Source organism: Gekko japonicus, unplaced genomic scaffold (assembly GCF_001447785.1).
Source record: "Gekko japonicus isolate JY-2015 unplaced genomic scaffold, Gekko_japonicus_V1.1 scaffold2449, whole genome shotgun sequence".
In the NCBI taxonomy this organism is placed as follows: Eukaryota; Metazoa; Chordata; class Lepidosauria; order Squamata; family Gekkonidae; genus Gekko; species Gekko japonicus.
In genome coordinates, this window is record NW_015174911.1 from 21,986 (window position 1) to 41,600 (window position 19,615).

Genomic DNA, 19,615 nt, shown 5'->3' on the forward strand with positions numbered 1-19,615 from the left:
CTTCTTCTTCTTCTTCTTCTTCTTCTTCTTCTTCTTCTTCTTCTTCTTCTTCTTCTTCTTCTTCTTCTTCTTCTTCTTCTTCTTCTTCTTCTTCAATTTCCTGAAGGGTAGAACATATTCTTACAAGACAAAGTCTTTCCAAATAACGATCGTTATTTGTTCGCCCATTATTTGGAAAGACTTTGTCCTGTAAGAATATGTTCTACCCTTCAGGAAATTGATGAATTGTAATGGATTTAACCATGCAATGAGAAGAGACAACGGCTGAGATTTTGATGTTTGGAAGACGTTCTTCTTACGAAACGGAAGTTTTAACTCCAGAGAATTTCGTCCATCTGGAATTACATAAAAGATTGCATTAGGTGCTTTGAATCTGTGAATTTCCGTAGTTTTGTAAGATTGCAAGCGCTTTTTGCATTATCTACAGCTTATTTGTTACTCATTATTTGTCGCTGGCCTTTGCAACCCGGGCAGCCGCGGCTCTGTTCTCATCCCCCGCCTTCCCATCTTTGCCTTATAGGAGTTCCTCAGCCGGGTCCAGGAAGTCCTGAACTCCACAGAAATCAACCTGCAGCACTTGACCGCCCTGGTGGACTGCCGGAGCCTGCATCTGGTGAGTGCCGCAGACACGTCGGAACCGCTGGGTTCGAGCCCAGAGACCAGTGACATTTTCAGGATGTGAGCTTTCAAGAGGCAAAGCTCCCTTTGTCTGATACGGATGCGCCGGAGCACTGGCGGCCGTGTCACCCCCCGGGAGAGGATTACGCTCTTCACAGGACAGCTTGCTGGCGGTCCCCAGCCCTAGAGCTATCCGAGGCTGCCCTCGACTAGAACCAGGGACTTTTTGGTCCTGGCCCCGAGCTGGTGGGACATCAGGGCCCTGCGGGACCTTACGCAATTCCGCCGGGCCTGTAAGTCAGAGATGTTCTGCCAGGGTTTCGGTTGAGGACAGGGATGGTTTACATCATGGCGGACACCCTACCTGGATCCCTCATACCTCGTGGCGTTCACTCCCCCTCCCCTCGTGCCTACGAAGCAATCGCAGACCAGATATGGGAAGGAATTGCAAAATCCCCCCCCCGCTCCCTTTTAATTACTGTAGGATACGTTGGATGTGGTTTAATGTTTTTATTGTTTTAAACTTTGTACCTTGCCGAGAGCCCCACAATTGTGGGGATCGCGTGATTAGTAGATGTAATGTAGTAAACAAGTAAACCAATATGTTGTCGAAGGCTTTCGCGGCCGGAGTTCATTCGTTGCTGTAGGTTTTCCGGGTTGTCTGGCCGTGGTCTTGGCACTGTAGGACCTGACGTTTTTCCAGCAGCTGTGACTGGCATCCTGGGAGGTATAACACAGAAAGATGGAGTACTCTCTGTGTCAGGGTGAGAAGAAAATGGTAGGCAGGTAATTTATATCTACTCCGGAAGGTGGGGTAGGGCTGAGTCATTGTCTTGTCGGAGTTCCCCCGGCTGTGGACATGCGAATGGAGGAGCTTTCCTGAGGAGGTTCTTTTGTTTCCTGAGGAGGTTTCCTGCTTCCTGAGGAGGCTGTTGAAATTCTAATCTTATCTGTAGTGCTATTGTCTGATGTAGAGCCTTTTGTGTTTTTTTGTGTTTTGTGAACTCCTACAAGACAATGAGTTGCGGTGGCTCAAGTGGTTAAGACGCTGAACTGCAGGCTGTGGAAGGTCAGTAGTTCAGCGGTTCGAGACCTGAGTGTGCCGCATGATGGAGTGAGCTCCCGTCTCTAGTTCCAGCTCCTGCCAACCTAGCAGTTCGAAAGCAAGAAATTGAAAGTAGATAAATAGGTACCACTTCGGTGGGAAGGGAACAGCGTTCTGTGCGCCTTGGTGTTTAGTCATGCCGGCCACATTTTTTTTTAAAACACAAAATTTAATCATGCCGGCCACATGACCACGGAAACGTCTTCGGACAGCGCTGGCTCTTCGGCTTGGAAACAGAGATGAGCACCGCAACCCTAAAGTCGAATTCTACTGGCTTTCGAGCAAGGGAACCTTTACCTTTACAGGACAATGACTCAGCCCTACCCACCTTCTGGAGTAGATATAAATTATCTGCCTTCCATTTTCTTCTCACCTTGACACAGAGAGTGCTCCATCTTTCTGTGTTTATACCTCTGAGGATGCCAGTCACCATTCCTGGCGAAACATCAGGTCCTACAATGCCAAGACCACGGCCACACAGCCCGGAAAACCTACAGCAACTAAATAAGTAAAACCAATAAACCAGCGTGATGGTGAGAGGGTTGCAATATCCAGTGTCCAGCGCAAGGAGGCTTTGCTGGCAATTGCGGCTCTGACTTTTGGGGAAACTGGCGGTGGGTGGGTTCTGTTCAGGCTTGTTTGCCTAGTAGGGCAAAGGAACCGAGAATAGCTTGTACAAAGCGTGAAGGTGTTTAAATGCCCCGCGTGCCCTGTGGCATCTTATGAACTGAGGCCCTCTGTCCCTTTGACGTCAGAGTGAAGGCCGAATGTCCACTTTTGCGAGTGCTCCGTCCTGCCTTTTCTGGCCTCGGGGTTTGCTTGGTAGCGACTGGCATTTCATTCCCAAGAGCCAGCGTGGCGTAGCGGTTAAAAGCGCTGGCCTAGGATCTGGGAGACCCGAGGTTCGAACCCACCACTGTGACCTCTCTCCCCTTAGGATTACGTCCAGGCGCTGACGGGCTTCTGCTACGATGGCGTGGAAGGCCTGATCTACCTGGTGCTCTTTTCCTTTGTCACGGCCCTGATGTTCAGCTCCATCGTCTGCAGCGTCCCCCACACGTGGCAGCAGAAAAGGTAGGTACCGGAAGGCAGAGATCCTGCACTTTGGGCCCGCGGCGTGCACCACCAAAGACCTGAAATGTCTGGAAATGTCAATGCTATGGAGGGGGGGGGGGGTATCAGGCCAGTCCGATTTCGTCAGATCTCGGAAGCTAAGCAGGGTCGGCCTTGGTCAGTATTTGGGTGGGAGACCACCACGGAATACCAGGGTCGTGACGCAGAGGCGGGCAATGGCAAACCCACCTCTGAACATCTCTTGTCTCGAAAAAACCTTATGGGGCCACTGTAAGTTGGCTGCGGCTTGGTGGCGCTCTCCACCACCACATTGTGTCAGGATCAACAGCAAGCAAGGTAAACACACTCTTCAGGAAAAGTTATGTTTTATTGGAATACTGGTCTGTTGCCAAGTGCTACAGGTACATTGTTAGGAATAACGATTAGTGCAAGGGACTCGCTACATATACTCTGATGCTTCAACTAGCTAAGCCAATGAACTTCAAGCACTCGCGCGGGAATTCTCCAGAGGAACTGGTTGGCCACTGTGTGAGACGGGATGCTGGACTAGATGAACCCCTGGTCTGATCCAGCAGGGCTCTTCTGATGTTCTTATCAGGGGAAGGTCTCGGCCTCTCTGCCCTGTTGTTGGCCAGTGTGTGAGACAGGATGCTGGACTGGATGGACCCTCACTGGTCTGATCCAGTAGGGCTCTTCTTACATTCTTAGGGGAAGGCCTCGGCCTCTCTGCCCTGCTGTTGGGCCCTCCAGAGGAACTGGCTGGCCCCTGTGTGAGACAAGATGCTGGACTAGATGGACCATTGATCTAAGGCAGCAGGGCTCTTCTGATGCTCTTATGTCCCCAGTACATTCAGGAATGCTATGAATTATCTGGCGTTTTTTTTTAAAAAGGGTCATGCTATGTTATTTTGAGTGAGTCAGACTCCCTCCAAGCATTTCAATCCTTTCAGAAGAGAAAATATTTTTTAAGAACTCCACAAAACATCCCGGTTGTTTTCCTGCTGGGAAAATGGGGGCAGTTCCTGAGGGAGGGGAATTGATTTTCAGTGTTTCCAGTGGGGAAAAATGAAACTTTTATTGTGGTCTTAAAACAAAAAAGAAATATTTTCTCCTTTGATATGAGTGAAAAGCTTTGAAGGCAAGAACCAGGGGAAAGTTCTTCTCCGAGTTTTTGCGTTTCCCCCTGCTTTGCGTCTCCATCTCTATCTCCAGAGACAGAGGCCACAGAGGAAGGCGAAAGATCACTCACTGTACCTGATGTTCAGCAGATTTCCTTTCTGAGGCGGGTAGTCACTTAAGATCCTGGGCACGCCCCAAACCCTGCCTTGGTCAGCTAGTTCCACGCAACCATGACCATCTGGGACGCCCTGCCAACACAATGCCCGTACAGTTGGTGGAGATCCCCCTTGCCAGCCACCCTGTTTTGCCAGCTGCAGGGCACTCTCAGAGAGAGGTCTTGGAACAGACAGGAAGAAGATACATTTGGAAAGATGCCTTGTGCAGCCACAAGGCTACCAGCTCATGCTCAGTTGCTGACCTGTCCTTCCTGCTGGAAAAGTTCGGTGCCCTCTTGTGGCAGGTTCTGTGAACGGCGTGGGATCTTAAGTGGCCCTATGTGTAGGCGGGGGTGGGGTGGGGTGGGGTGGAATATGTTTTTCAGTCCCACTGAGTTCAGCAGAAGAGTTGATACGTATACCAGTTATAGCACTTATACACATTAATGCTTCATGGCAAGTGGGAGGAGGCGTGGGAGACTTTGGCCATATTCTTCCCTGGCATATGAACACATACGAAGCCGCCTTACACCAAATCAGAACCTTCGTCCACCAAGATCACTCTTGGCTACTCAGACTGGTGCCGGCTCTCCAGGGTCTCAGGCACAGAGGTCTCTCCCATCACCAACTGCCTGGTCCTTTTTAACCGGAGATGCCTGGGACTGAACCTGGGACCTTCTGCATGCAAAGCAGAGGTCCTTCCACTCAGCCAGGGTCTCAGGCACAGAGGTCATTCCCATCACCTACCACCTGGTCCTTTTACCTGGAGATGCCAGGGATTGAACCTGGGACCTTCTGCGTGCCAAGCAGAGGCTCTGCCACTGAGCCACGGCCCCTCTTTAGAGCTCTCCAGGGTCTCAGGCTGAGGTCTTTCACATCACCTCCTGCCTGGTCCCTTTAACTGGAGATGTCAGGGATTGAACCTGGGACCTTCTGCATGCCAAGCAGAGGCTCTTCCACTGAGCCAGGGTCTCAGGCACAGAGGTCTCTCCCATCACCTACCACCTGGTCCTTTTACCTGGAGATGCCAGGGATTGAACCTGGGACCTTCTGCGTGCCAAGCAGAGGCTCTTCCACTGAGCCAGAGTCTCGAGCACAGAGGTCTTTCCCATCACCAACTGCCTGGTCCTTTTAACTGGCGATGTTGGGGACTGAACCTGGGACCTTCTGCATGCCAAGCAGAGGCTCTTCCGCTGACCCACAGGCCCTATCAAGATCACTTCTGCCTGTTAGCAGTTCTCTGGGGTCTCAGGAGGAGATCTTTCACGTCCCCTAGTGCCTGGTCTTATTAACTGGAGATGCCGGGGACTGAACCTCGGACCTTCTGCGTTCCAAGCACAGATGCTCTACCACTGAGCCACAGCCCCTCTTCACAGCTCTCCGGTGTCTCAGGCGGAGGTCTTTCCCATCACCTGCTGCCTGGTCCTTTTAACTGGAGGTGCCGGGGATTGAACCTGGGACCTTCTGCATGCCAAGCAGATGTTCTGCCACTGAGCCACAGCCCCTCTTCACAGCTCTCCGGGGTCTCAGGCAGCGGTCTTTAACATCACCCGCTGCCTGGTCCTTTTAACTGGAGGTGCCGGGGATTGAACCTGGGACCTCCTGCGTTCCAAGCACAGATGCTCTACCACTGAGCCACAGCCCCTCCCCCTTGTGTCTGCTCTTGGCCTCTGCACCAGTTTGGTGTTGTTTGAACATGTATTCCTGAGTTGTGCAGGTTTGGGGTTACGTTTCGATCCGGAGCATTTTACAAGGTGGGGTTCAGGGCTGCCCATTGAGTCTCTGGTATCCGGGGGGGGGGGGGGGGGAAAATTCTCCTCCTGGTTTTTTTTATTTATTTATTTATTTATTTATTTTATTGACATTATTTATAATCTGCCTTTCTCACTTAGGCTCCAGGCAGATTACACAGAATGAGTCAAAATAATCGACAGGGTAGGGCGGTTCAGTAAACGATCCAATAGGATTGGGGTTGCAGGACAAGTCAGAAATCTAAAAACAGAAGCGGAGCGTAAGTATTCGCATGACACGGGCAGTGATGCAGAAATTACATGGTAGGGTCCTAGTATCAGCAAGCTAAACACCGTAGTCTAGACCACAGTCCCTAACAATTTATCCGGGGAGCTCTGTGAATCGTGTGGCGTGCCGTGCAATTTTGCTGCCTGCGTAGAAAAGCCCTCTTGAATAATTCAGTTTTGCACAGCAGTCACGTTTCTCTGCCATCTGACTTCTGGACATTAAAGGGAAATGGTACTTAACTGTCGCCTGGGGCTGCCCTCTGTAGACCTACCCGCATTAGTGGCCTGAATCCAGTCAGACTCCCGCGGTGCAGGCCCGTAGCTACAGCAGGGCGTCTCGGGGCTAGGACCCCGGACTTACTGGCAAGGCCCCCTGACTTCTCATCCGGCCCAGGGCCCCCGAGCAGTGGTGGATGCGGGGAAGGAGCCGGGTATTCCTTTAATTTCATCAGCCGGCGCCCCCTAAGAAATTTAAACCTGCACAACTCCTGGCTACGGGCCTGCCTCGGTGGTCGTGATTCACTGTGGGAGCACAGTCTCTACTACTTCTCTGCGGTCGTAGCAGCCCTTGCTACTCCTTGGCTGATCCTGCATTGGCTTTTCCCTCCGTTGTTTACGAGACCCACATCGGAACAGAAATCCCCCTCTGCATTGCACGCCGCTTTCGCTGCCTTTGATCATCGGGTTTTATGGTAGCCTCCACAGTCCGTGCCGCTTTTCCTTTCTTTGAGCAGTGGATTTTATGGTAGCCTCCACACGCTGTGCTGCTTTCACCTCCTTTGATCGTCAGATTTTATAGTAGCCTCCACACGCTGTGCTGCTTTCACTTCATTTGACCGTCAGATTTTATGGTAGCCTCCACACTCTGTGCCGCTTTTGCTTCCTTTGACCGGATTTTATTGTAGCCACCACACTCCATGTCACTTTCACTTCCTTTGATAATCGGATTTTATGGTAGCCTCCACACTCCATGCCACTTTCACTTCCTTTGATCAGTGGATTTTATGGTGCCTTCTGCATAGATTGCTCCACACTCCATGCCACTTTCACTTCCTTTGATCAGTGGATTTTATGGTAGTCTCCACACGCTGTGCCGCTTTCGCTTTCTTTTATCAGATTTTATGGTAGCCTCCACACTCTGTGCTGCTTTCACTTCCTTTGATCATCGGATTTTATGGTACCTTCTGCATAGATTTATGGCCGTTCAGGGGTGACTTTGCAGTCAGTACGGCCCGAGCCGTACGTTTGCGGAGGAGGCCGAGCAGAGAGGGAAGCCCACACGCCCGGCTGGCCCGTCTTCGGAGGAGCCCTCGAAGCGCCCCGAGATAAACTTTCCATTCACGAGCACCCCCCTCTTCCCTCGCAGGGCTTCGGAGGACGACGGAGAGGAGGAGTCGACGGCTCAAGGAAACCGGCAAACCCACGACAACCTGTACCGGGTGCACATGCCCAGCCTGTACAGCTGCGGGAGCAGCTACGGCAGCGAGACCAGCATCCCGGCCGCGGCGCACACGGTCAGCAACGCGCCCGTCACGGAGTACATGTGAGTAGGCGGCGCTCGGGGGCAGGGCGCACGCGTTGCGGGCCTCTCCGACCGAAAGGGCCCCTGGGAGCAGGGCAGGAAAAGCAGAGAGGAGTCGAAGGCCGGGGGTCGAGCTAGGTTCATTTTTCCTTCCCTCCTTTGCGCCTTCCTCCTTCCCAGAATGCAAGTGCTGTAGTCTTTCCATCTCAAGCAGTTGACACCAATGTTCCCTCTAAATTGTGGGAGTCCTGTGAGCAAAACTTCTGCTTTGTGAGCTAATGGCCATTCAAGTTGTGAGCAAGCGATTCGGCTGCTGCATAAATGAGTTTACTCTGGAGCCATCCTTTCTGTGCTAAGTCAAAAATGTGTGAGCCAGAGGCTAAAAAACTGAAAGCTAGCTCGCACTGACTCAGCTTAGAGGGAACACTGCACCAAAGGCTGACGAAGCAGGGTCTTAAGATCTTGAGCCGGGAAATCTGCTTCCACCCCTCTCCTTCATTTTAAAAATGATTTTGTTGACATCTAGCCTGCCAAAGAAGAGAAGAGATTGGATTTATACCCCGCCCTTCACTCAGAGTCTCAGAGTGGCTTACGAACTCCTTTCCCTTCCCCTCCCCACAACAGGTAGGTGGGGCTGTGAGGTAGGTGGGGCTGAGAGAGCTCTGAGAGAAACTGCTCTTTTTCAAGAACAGCTCTGACAGAACTATGGCTTGCGAGTGGAGGAGTGGGGGAATCAAACCCAGTTCTCCCAGATTAGAGTCCGTGCACTCAACCACGACACCAAACTGGCTCACAAAGAGTGTGGCCCAGCTCAAAAGCTCGCGTGATGTTTTATAGATCCAATTGGCCAGCCTTGTTTGGTCTGAAGCAGTACAACAAATTTAGAGTCCGGCGGCACCTTTAAGACCAACAAAGGTTTATTCAAGGTATAAGCTTCCGTGTGCACACACACTTTATTGACAACTTTATTCGATAAAGTGTGCGTGCGCACGAAAGCGCATACCTTGAATAAACCTTTGTTGGTCTTAAAGGTGCCCCCGGACTCTAAATCGGTTACGATGTTTTACGTCCTTTTTGGCTGCCCCGCTCTGGGTAACCCAGGGTAGCCCGATCTCAGCAAACCTCGGAAGCTAAGCGGGGTCGGTCCTGATTAGTGCTTGGATGGGGGACCGCCGAGGAAGACGAGGGTTTCTGCTGGGCAAGGGCAAACCACCTCTGCTCTTCTCTTCTCTTGTAAGCCCTCCATCAGCTGTGACTTGAAGGGACTTTCGGCTGTTCTCAGCCCGCCCCCCCCCCCCCCCCCAAAACACTCCCCGCGCGCAGGAAGAAACATGAGCTATTTCTGGGCAGGAAGGCACAGGAACGGAGTTCCGGCTGGCTCCCGAGTTGGCCACGCCCAGCAGGAACTCATTAGCATAATAGGCCACACCCAACAGCAGGAACTCATTAGGATTGGCTACATTAGGGGTGTGTGGCCTAACATGCAAAGGAGTTCCTGCTACAAAAAAAGGCCCTGGGTTTTGACAACAGACAAGGTAAACAGAATAAGAAGGGAAAGGTGGGTGTGGCTGGATGACCCCACTTCTGGTAACATGGGGGTGCGGCCTAATATGCTAATGAGTGGTGCCGTCATGGGTGTGGCCTAATAGGCTAATGAGTTTCTGCTGTTGGGTGGGGCCTGTTATGCTAATGAGTTCCTGCTGGGCTTTTTCTACGAAACCCCCCCTGTTGCCAGCCATATCAGGGCGATGTGGACCAGTGATCCAACTCAAGGCAGATAGCAAAGGCAGCTTCATGTGTTCCCGTTTGCTTCTCCGTATGCCCTCCGAATGGCTCCCGGTAGTTGGTTTCCGCACAATATGTGTCTTAGCAGATGCGACACAGCCGGCTCGTTGGCTTTTTGGAGGGTGGGTGGGATTACCTGGCTTGTTTGAATGCATCCTGAAAGTATTGAAAGAGCGTAAACTGGTTATGTGCGTGGCCGAATGGGGAAAGATCCCTCAGGGTGAGAGGTGGTCGTGGGTTCTGCCCGGACCTGGCGAGCCCAGGCTAGACCAATCTCGCCAGATCTCGGAAGCTAAGCAGGGTCGGTCTTGGTTAGTCCTTGGATGGGAGACCACTGAGAAAAGTCCAGGGTCACTTCGCAGAGGCAAGCAGTGGCAAACCACCTCTGTGCGTCCCTTGCCTTGAGAACCCTACTTGAGAGCGCTTTTCACCACCGGCACCTCTTAGACCCTCTCTGCTAACAAGCCGTTGGTATCATGTGCCTGTTTGTATCTTCAGGTTCCATCTGATTTGGGGGGGGGGGCTTTCCTGCTTGAATGGGCCAATCGTTTGGTTCTTCTGCGTTTCTCAAGTGGCTTTATTAATTTCGATAGCAGGCAAGGACTCCGGGTCGCCTTCCACGCTGAAAGGTGGGGGGCACTGTTCCCTCTAAGCCGAGTTAACGTGAGCTAGCTCACAGTTTTTTAGCCTCCGGCTCACACATTCTTGTCTTAGCTCAGGGAGGATGGCTCCAGAGCAAACTGATTTTCGCAGTAGCCAAATCGCCAGCTCACAACTTTAATGCCGGTAGCTCACAAAGTAGAATTTTTGCTCACAAGACTCCACAGAGGGAGCATTGGTGGGGGGACTCCTGTCCCCCTGACCTGGATTGCCCAGGCGAGCCCGATCTCGTCAGATCTTGGAAGCTAAGCAGGGTCGACTCTTGGCAAGCACTCAGGTGGGAGACCTCCAAGGAATACCAGAGTTGGGAGGACGGGGCAAGCTTCGTTCAGCCACATCTCTGAATATCCTCCAGGCTCCCAAATAGAGGTCAGTCACCAGAGGTCGCCGTGACTTCCAGGGGCAGACACACACATGAAAAATACAACACACAAACCCCAAAAAAGGGTGGGGGTCACCTGAAGAAGAACTTGGGGATTGAGATTTTGGGCGATGGGCAGGGTCGGGCGGGAACGATTCTTTAAGACGCCGCAGTCCCCGGGTTCTCCAGTTGCACACCAAACTCTTCTCAGAGGCCTCCCCACATAGGACGCACGGCCGGGACATGCCCAGAGGTCTGGCCAAGCATGGGTAACTGTGCCGAGTCCGTCTCTTTCCAGAAGGGAAAGCAGCTGATGCGCCAACCAAAACATGGCCTGGCAGTCTATGCAAAGGACACTGCTTGCGCATCCACAAGCAGAGCAGGTCTTTGAGCCACGAATCGGATCTGAAAGCAGGGCCATCCGTCACAGGTTGACCGCTGCCTCCAAAGCCTGCCGGAACCTCTTGGCTGGCTTCCGCTTCTGGGTCTCTCGGTCCCTGTGTGGCCCGTAACTGATTCAAAGCACCTGCTGAGCAGAGCCGCGGTTGGATCACATGAGAAACTGAGCACTGTTGGCGGTGCATTGCCCCAAATCGCCGACTGACCTCTCCCAGTGCCTTCATTTTTGTGTTTAAACACCGTGGATTCTACCAAGCAAAAAAAGGAAAGTGAGTTGCATTCTTGGGACCGCGCAGGACCATCTCAGTGTCATTTGGGGGCAGGCTAATTTTATGTGATTACTCATCTTTCGACGCTTATCTAACACCCATCCTGTGGGAGGGGCAGTACAGAATTCCTTGTGCCGGGCATCCTTATCGGTAAGATTCTGAGACCGTTACCATTTTGCCAGTGAATGCACGTTAACAATTCTGTGATTCTTCCAAAATCGTTGCTGTCTTTACAACAAAAGTGTCGTTTCACACTTGTTTTTTTCCTCTCTCTCTCTCTCCACCCCAGGAGCCAAAATGCAAATTTCCAGAATCCTCGCTGTGAGAACACCCCACTGATTGGCCGAGAGTCCCCACCTCCCTCTGTAAGTCTGTGTTCACTGTTTCAGAGGGGTCAGGCAGATATTTGCAGAAACGTCTAAGTTAGCTCCTAGCCAGCCAAAAGCAGGATCTACTCCACATGCATTTTCTGGTCACGTGTCCAGGGTACCTTTTCCAGAATGAAAGTAAATGCATATGACTTCATAGCTCTGCACAAGTTCCACTTTCCATCCATTAGCAGTTTTCTGAAAATGATGTGCGCACCATTCGCCCCTATGCAGGTTTGCAAGGTCTGCCTCTTGAGTTCGCAGAGCGTGCTCTGTTTGGGCACAAACACCGAATCCTTCTCCAAAATCAGCCTTGCGGTTGCATTCTTTCAGGGGAGAGGTCCTTCTTGTGTTTTGATATTTGTACTTTTAAATTTCTTGGGGTGTTTCTCCCCCTCCCCCCAATTCTGTCTAGTAGAAAATGTCTTTCGTGGAAGGTTTTGCCAGGCCCACAAACCGCTTCAGGCTCAGGTTTTGTTTCATTTACTGCCAGTCTCTTTGGTTGCAGTCTTATGCTAACACTGCCTTGTAATAGGGGCCCCTCCTTGGCGGTGAGCAGGTGGTACTTTACGGGGCCTTTCTAAATACCCTGCTAAGCCCGTTGACTTCAACGGACTGAGAAGGGGGTAATGTTGCTGAGGACTTCAGGTCTTAAGTACCCAGCTGGGAAACTGTTGAAGGCCGCCCTGACCATCGAATAAGGCAGGATGTGCATTTTCAATATATAAAAAAGAGGTACTCTTACGATCATTGGATAGGGTTGCAGCCTTGAGAATGACAGGAGTACTCCGTCCATGAATGTTAGCTGCATAATGTGTCTTTTGTCTGCTATAGAAAGACCCATCGAGGGGTTTTATAGCCAGTGTGGCGCAGGTCCGTAGCTACGGTGGGGCCCCTCGGGGCCGAGCCCCCTATTTCCAAGGCCCCTCGACCAGCCCTGACTTCCCATCTGGTCGGTGTAATTTCTTTCTGTATTGATAACTTCCATGCCGCCCGCCCACCTTCTCTTGACTGCTGATCGCCCTGCCGATGCCCACTCGCCACTCACGCTGGAGTCTTGCTTCCCTGACACCGTTTGTCCCTTCCTGTGCAACGCTCCCTCCACCTCCTCTCGCTCGCGGGGGGAGTGCCCACCCTCCCCTTTCAGTCTGGAGAGGAGTAGAAGTGCCTGCCTTCCGGTGGAAGCAAAAACGGCCGCTAAAGGTGGTGGGGCTGGCGGTGGCTGCCCTCATCTTCCTCCCCAGCATGGAGCTCTGGTCCCTTTACCAGAACAGGGGGAGTGAGAAAGGAGGCGGTGGAGCAGGAGGTGGCGGCGCAGGGGGAGCCCGTGGAATGGTGGCAGTGGCAGCAACTGCTGTGGTGGCAGCAACTGCCGTGGTGGCAGCGCAGGTTAGGAGCGGCTGACCTCCCCTCCTCCTTTTTCAGCTCAAGAAAATATGACGCCATTCTTTCCCCTCTTCGCTCTGACTCTGAGGGGCAGCCTCAGCGCTGGGCTGCTTTGAACCCCCCCCCCCTTTCCTCCGGCACCTTTGACGCTCGCCTGGGGTTGCAAGGCTGGGGGACGAACAAAAGGAAGGGACTAGAAACAGGCTCGGAGCCAGGTGGTTTAATTCACTTTAAGTGCTCCCTTAAAGATTAAAATCCCCCCCAAAAAAAGAAAATCCTGGCTACGGGCCTGGTGTGGCGGAGTGCTTAACTAGGATTTGAGAGACCTGGGTTCAAATCCCCACTTTGCCACAGAAGCACTGTAAGCCGCTTTTGGTCCCTGTTTGGGGCTGGGGGGATCAGGATGCATATATCTAAATAAATGGAGGATAACACCACCCTATGAAACTAAGGAAAAGGATATTAACCTACTCAGGCTGGAAATATAGCTACAGTTTGTAGAAGAGATGGCTCTGGAGACGTTTCCGCCATTCAGGCTTGGGCAGTGTAGGAAGCAGCTATCTGTGATACGGCGCGTGTAGGAAGCAGCCGTCGGTGATATGCGGATGCGAGATTAGCAGGATTCATGTGAATCAAGTCCCCGTTCCGAGTCATGCAGCCCAATGGTCCTGTCTGGCTCATGCTTGACTACGGTGCACCGAAGCGGCACGGTTTAGGCCCATCTCTTGCCGCTCCTCTTCCTGTTAGCTTCGAGGGACTTTCCTCAAGTCATATAGAAACCGGAAGCAGCCCATCCCGGGGGGGGGGGGCAGTTCACGTTTGCACCCTTTTCCGAGTTGTGTTCCTTCCTGTGCTCAGGCCACCGTTGAGAGGTAAGAGCTCATCAGTTGGGAGGCGCCCAAGCAGACCGGACTTGTCCCTTTGGGGCTCGGCTGATACCGTGGGAACCAAGGCACCATCTGACCTGGAGTCGTCTGCTTCATTGTCTGTGTCTCTCTTTCTTTTTGTTCCCCACCCGGTCATCCCCCTCCCCCGTTTCCTTCTCTCTGCTCCCGAGTCCCGTTCCTCTAGGGTGGTAGAGCCTTCTCCCGTCATCGGCATCCACGCCCCACAGCGTTGTCACTTGCTTGCACTGTGTGTTTTTTCATGCACGTTGAGGCTGCACTCTTCTCTTTTTTCTCTCTCTCTCTCTCTCCTCTCTCTCTCTTTCTCTCTCTCCTCCGGCCTCACCGCAGTTGTATTTGGCTGCCATGGACAGTAGCAGCCACACGAGCTGGCAGTTTAAGCCCTCGGACAGTGCTCGGACGTACTGGTAACAGCGCCCGCAAAGTCAAAACAGGTACTGAACTAAAAGGTCCTTCTGGCTGAACCCCCCCTCCCGACCTCACCGACCTCTGCCATCCCTGCACTTAACGTCTTCCCCGGGCCAGTGCCCAAAGGCTTTCACGTCCCTTCTCCCCCGCACTCTCCGACCTCCACCCCCCCACCCCCTTCCCGCCCGGGGCTGACGCTAGCTATCCTGGCTTGCCCTGGCATTCCCAGCGATGGAGCAACGTCGGCATTGTTTCCTTGGCAACGCTTCCCGTGGTCCTCCCGGCAGCTAAAAGACTGAACAGCGTAGCGGTGGGTTTGTGACCGAGCGGGGACTCCTCTCCTTTACTTAAGAGCACCCTCGAACTCAGATGCTACCAAGATTATCTGCAGTGGGACGGAGCGGACTTGTCAGGGTTTTTTTTCCTCAAAGGCAGGAACTCGTCTAGCTGAGGAGCAGGTCGCCCAGCGTTCTTTGTCCTCCTTTGGATTCTTGGCCGGTTCCTCCTGCTTTTTGTCCCAGCCTGTGCTGCAGAACAGCTGTGGGCTGGTGATGGTGGCTGAGATTGTTGCCTCTCCGTAAAGAGAAGTCTCCTCAAAGCAGGCCTTAAACCTAAAATAACACGTTTTCGAACAGCCACCTAACAGTGGGCTTTTCCGCATAGGTTTTTGTTGCTGGTTCTGACCCCAAACTGCATCAGCATATCCTAATTCCTGCGTGCATTTTTGTGCCTTTGGTTTTCACATCTTCCCTATTTTTGCATTTCCTCCCGAGGTCCCCCCCCCCCCCGGCTCTTTTGAGACCAAGACCGCTTTGACTCCGGTCTCTTTCTGGCAGCCAGTTTTGATTCGCCTTTTCCCTCGTGCTCAGTGTTTCCGTTGGTTTTTCTTGCCCTGCCCACTCCACCACCAGCTCACTTTTTGATTGGACGGTCATAGTCAGACCTCTCCTTCTCCCCCACCACCCATGACACAAGTGGCTTCAACTTTTTCTAAACGGCTTTAAGATAGAAATATATCGCTGTATCAATATCAATACATGCTATCGCTGTAACAATAGTTGTGGCACGGGCCTCTGAATCCCCAGCTATTTATTTTTTTTAAGTAAGTCTCTTCCCACGATCTCCTCAGGTGTCTCGTAAGCTAAGTAGAGCCGACCCTGGCAAGTACTTGGATTGGAGACCTCCAAGGAATACCAGGGCTGTGACACAGAGTCAGGCAGCGAGCCACGTCTGAACGTCTTTGCCTCCCAGCCCCACTAAAGGTAAAACCAGTCGAATCCGACTCTAGAGTTGCAGTGCTCATCCCCGTTTCCAAGCCGAAGAGCCAGCGCTGTCCGAAGACGTTTCTGTGGTCATGTGGCCGGCATGACTAAACACCGAGGTGCACGGAATACTGTTACCTTCCCACCGAAGTGGTACCTATTTATCTACTTGCAATTTCTTGCTTTCGAACTGCTAGGTTGGCAGGTGCCGGAACTAGAGACGGGAGCTCACTCCGTCATGTGGCACACTCGGGTCTCGAACTGCTGAACTACCGACCTTCCACAGCCTGCTCACACACACCCTTTTACCCATGGAGATATGCCTTTTCCCCCTTATATCTCTCCAAGGGCCGGGACGAGAGATTTCTATTTAAATTAAATGTGGGAATTCAGAGAACCTGTTAAACCTGTTGCTACAACACTCTAGTGATCCATCTATATTTTAGGACCTTTTTTTTTTAAAGGGGGTGTGTGTCGTGACACCAACGCTGACACCCCCAATGATGACAGCAGCCCTTCTTGAAAAATCCTCATTACTGAAGGCGTGGGCGGAAGAAAATAACGGACTCCACGATTGTGAAAATGCAGACGGAGGGTAGACGTGCGAATGGACCGTGACCAAACCCTATTTCATTATTTGTGGATGGACTGCCATGAAAATCAGGCGGAGAAGCCCAGTGGTTGCATACCTCATTTCCCCACCTTTAAAAAAAAAATTATTTGTGGTCAAGGTTGCACGGGGAAGTACAATCTCCTTGTTCCAGTTCTGCTTTTAGAGTTCTTTATTCCACCGGATCCCCACCCCCCCCCCCCAGTACTTGCAGGGCAACCCCCCCCCCAACCTGTAGCTTCAGTTTCTAGTAGCCAGGCCCTTCAGAGTAACAAGTAATCCCCGATGTCGTCAGACACCGCTTTCCTTCTTCATCCTGGGCGAGGACTCTCCCAAGAAGCAGCTTCCGTGCTATCCTAAGGGGAAGGACCATCGCGCAAGTGCCGTGTCCATCACCGCTAATTAAAAATGGATTTCGAGGAACACGGCCCCGGACAGCTTAGGGCCTCTGGGAGCGGCCACTCGTCGGCAGAGACAGCCCTGGGCCGGAAGGAGCTTTGTGTTTGTTCCGTGTACGTGAGCGAGCGACTCGGATGCATCGAGGAGGCTCGCGTGCCGCTTGCCTCCCAGAGCCGTCGGTTCCCCGTGCGGCTTCTCCCCTCCCTCGAGACAAACACGCAGCCGTCTGCCAGCCCCAACCGCAGCGCAAGGTCCACTCGTCCTGTCCCTCGAGACCTGTCTTGTGTCCACCCACGTCCCACGCCGCCCGTTCCTCGCCGGTGCTTTTGTGCTGCCGCCCTGTGCTGGCTCCCATCTCTCTCTCTCTCTCTCTCTCTCTCTCTCTCTCTCTCTCTCTCTCTCTCTCTCTCTCTCTCTCCCTCTCTCTCTCTCTCTCTCTCTCTCTCTCTCTCTCTCTCTCGTGTCACTGCCCGGTTTGTGTTCTCCCTGCCTCCTTGTCGTTGTCCTGCTCTGCTTTGGTGGTGGTGGGGGAATGGTTTGCTTGTGGGTGGAGGGGGTGCCCTCTTGAGGAACCGGGGCTGGATCGGCCAAAAGGATAGCCTGCTCTTGGTGCACTCCCTCCAGTGCATGGGCGAGACTCCCGTGTGCTTTGTTAACTGCATGTTGCCCGCACTCCGCAGAATGCCGCTGCATCTTCCTCTCTCGTCAGCCGTCCTGCACCCGCCTTTCCCGGGTAACCGGGACTCGATGCCGGGGTCACTTTATTTCTGTGGGTGTCAACACAGGTGTCCATTTGCATTGTCGTGTTGCGTTAATGTTCTGTATTACGAATTTTATATTTCAGGATTTTGGGGGGGGGAGGGAGGGAATGAAATCGGACAGAGTCTTATAGTCCAGGGGCACCATTTTGATTTCCAGTGCTGGGGAGATTTAAATTCTTACTCCAATTTTGATTATAGCTAAAAGGGGCATTTAAAGGCAGTTGCTCTGATTCACAATAATGGGTTTACATTATGAGCAGAAAGATACCAGCTGGATATGGGGAGTGGGGAGGCTGGAGGCAAGGCCCAGTGGGCACATGTGCTGTCAATGTCTCTTGCTCACTCGGCTGGAGGCAAGGCCCAGTGGGCATATGTGCTGTCAGTGCGGTTCCAGTAAGAACCCGAGCCACTGCATTCTGGACCAGTTGTAGTCTCTGGGTCAGTCTCAAGGGTAGCCCCCGCATAGAGCAAGTTACAGTAGTCTAGCCTGGAGGTGACCGTTGCGTGGATTACTGTGGCTAGGTCAGGGAGAGACAGGAAGAGGGCCAGTTGTCGGACATGGCGCAGGTGGAGAAACGCCAGTCAAGCAACATTTGTGATCTGGGCCTCCACTGATAAGAAGGCATCCAAGAAGCACACCCAGGCTCTTGGTGTTTGGAACGTGAATACCAACTTAATTCGCTGGGAGGCCAGCCTAGCTTCCTTTAAACTTGCCTATGTACCCTCTGCCATATACACGCAGGCCACAGTGGCCTTGTAAAAGCACAACTTTATATTTCATGACGACCGACCTTGCATGTTTTTAATCACCTGTTTCGCCTGTCGCTCCGCACGGTACCAGTGGAGTAACAGCGGAAGCCTCGAGAATACGTTTTAATAGGACGAGGCCAGCGTTTTGCCAACAGCCTTTCTTTGGTCTGCTGGAATTGGCTCCATCCCAGAGGAACATCTGTCTTTCTAGTGAAGCAGATGCTATTCCCATTAGGCGGAACTTCCTGAGCAGAAGTAGAAAGAGGTACTCCAGACAACGAGGATCCGAAGAGAGGACTGTCTTTAGTAGAGAGGCTTGGATCGTTCTCCGCGTATACCAGCTGTCACGCTCCCAGTCAAATCACTCTCCACATGTGCTTTAGCAGCAGATGTTTTATTACAGATATGAGATGCTGTGGGTTCAGACTCTTTGTTAGGACTGGGGTGCAAAGGTGGGAAAGCTAAATATAGGATCAATCCCCCCAAATTCCATTCACACCTACGTCAGCAATACTACAGTGGCTATGACAGATATACAGCCACTATCTAGCCAGGCACAGACTTAACTTCAAGGACATTTCTTGTTTTATTAGAGATATGAGATGCTGTGGGTTCAGACTCTTTGTTAGGACTGGGGTGCAAAGGTGGGAAAGCTGAATATAGGATCAGTCCCCCCAAATTCCATTCACACCTACGTCAGCAATACTACAATGGCTATGACAGATATACAGCCACTATCTAGCACAGATTGAACTTCAAGGACATTTCTTGTGGGAAGGATGTCTTGAGGCTTCTTCGGAAAGTTACCAAGCGCGCCTCCCTAATTCAGTACAACCACTCACTCCCCCCCCCCCGAATGCAATGGCAGGCGAGGGCAAAGATAAGGGGTACAGAACTAACAATGCAAGAACTAGCCAGATGCCCAAATCTGACACCAGCTCAGTAGTGTATTGGCAAATGAAGTGGGATTGATCACTGCTGTGAAGCTAAACAATACATCCAGAATAACAGCGAGGTCAATCCAAGTGGATCTCTCAGACGGTTCTGCAGGGAATCTACCCAGTTCCACCCTTGACTTTTAGTTTAGTTGTTAATACACCCTCCCCCAACTGATCGGGAATTCTCTCCCAACAGTCATAGCCTTTTACTGGTTCAGTCTAGGCGGCTTTTTCAGGCTGCGGTTTACTATTGTGTTCAGATCGTCATAAAACCTTAACCCTTAGAGTTGTGAAGCAATCTACGGAGAAAGAACTCTTTGTTGGATATGTGTATGCCTGTATTCTTTTCCTTCCTTGAGTAGAGGGTACTTGGATTGAATATGAACAATATTTTCTATTGGAATGCCATAATTTGTTGTATTTTTTAACACTGCAGACTTCCGTCTGATCTTTGACTGTCCAGGCTTCCCTGCAAGCTTTCCTGGAAGTTGTAGTTTGCAGGGGTGTGTGAAAATCCTAGCTTCCTCCCCTGTACGACAGTAGCTTGGAACATTTCCATGGTTGGAAAGATTTCCATCCTCGAAGCATGAATGGTCTTGTCTTTCCCCTCCCACCGCAATCCAGAATGACCCCAAAAAGCCTGTACAGGGGGGAGAGGCGTGGGACACCCCACCCCAGCAGCATTTCAGAGGCTTTGGGAGCTGCAGTCAGAGGACAGAGGCAAGAAAGTTGTGCTGTGCAGA

At 52.0% G+C, this 19,615-nt stretch overlaps 1 protein-coding gene and 1 non-coding gene across 2 annotated transcripts in view; one reads left to right on the top strand and one right to left on the bottom strand.

Moving 5' to 3' along the window:
* Positions 1–19,615, top strand: part of LOC107122010 (protein tweety homolog 3-like) — a gene marked incomplete at its 5' end in the record, with an annotated part of 32,326 nt that overhangs the window by 5,197 nt on the left and 7,514 nt on the right. Inside the window, 4 exons of the mRNA XM_015425031.1 lie at positions 521–613; positions 2,661–2,797; positions 7,456–7,632; positions 11,375–11,450. Coding sequence (XP_015280517.1) covers positions 521–613; positions 2,661–2,797; positions 7,456–7,632; positions 11,375–11,450 — 483 coding nt within the window. The remainder of the gene's footprint in view (positions 1–520; positions 614–2,660; positions 2,798–7,455; positions 7,633–11,374; positions 11,451–19,615) is intronic.
* TRNAP-UGG lies at positions 5,643–5,716 on the bottom strand. Its single transcript has one exon. It is a non-coding gene; the product is annotated as a tRNA-Pro (tRNA).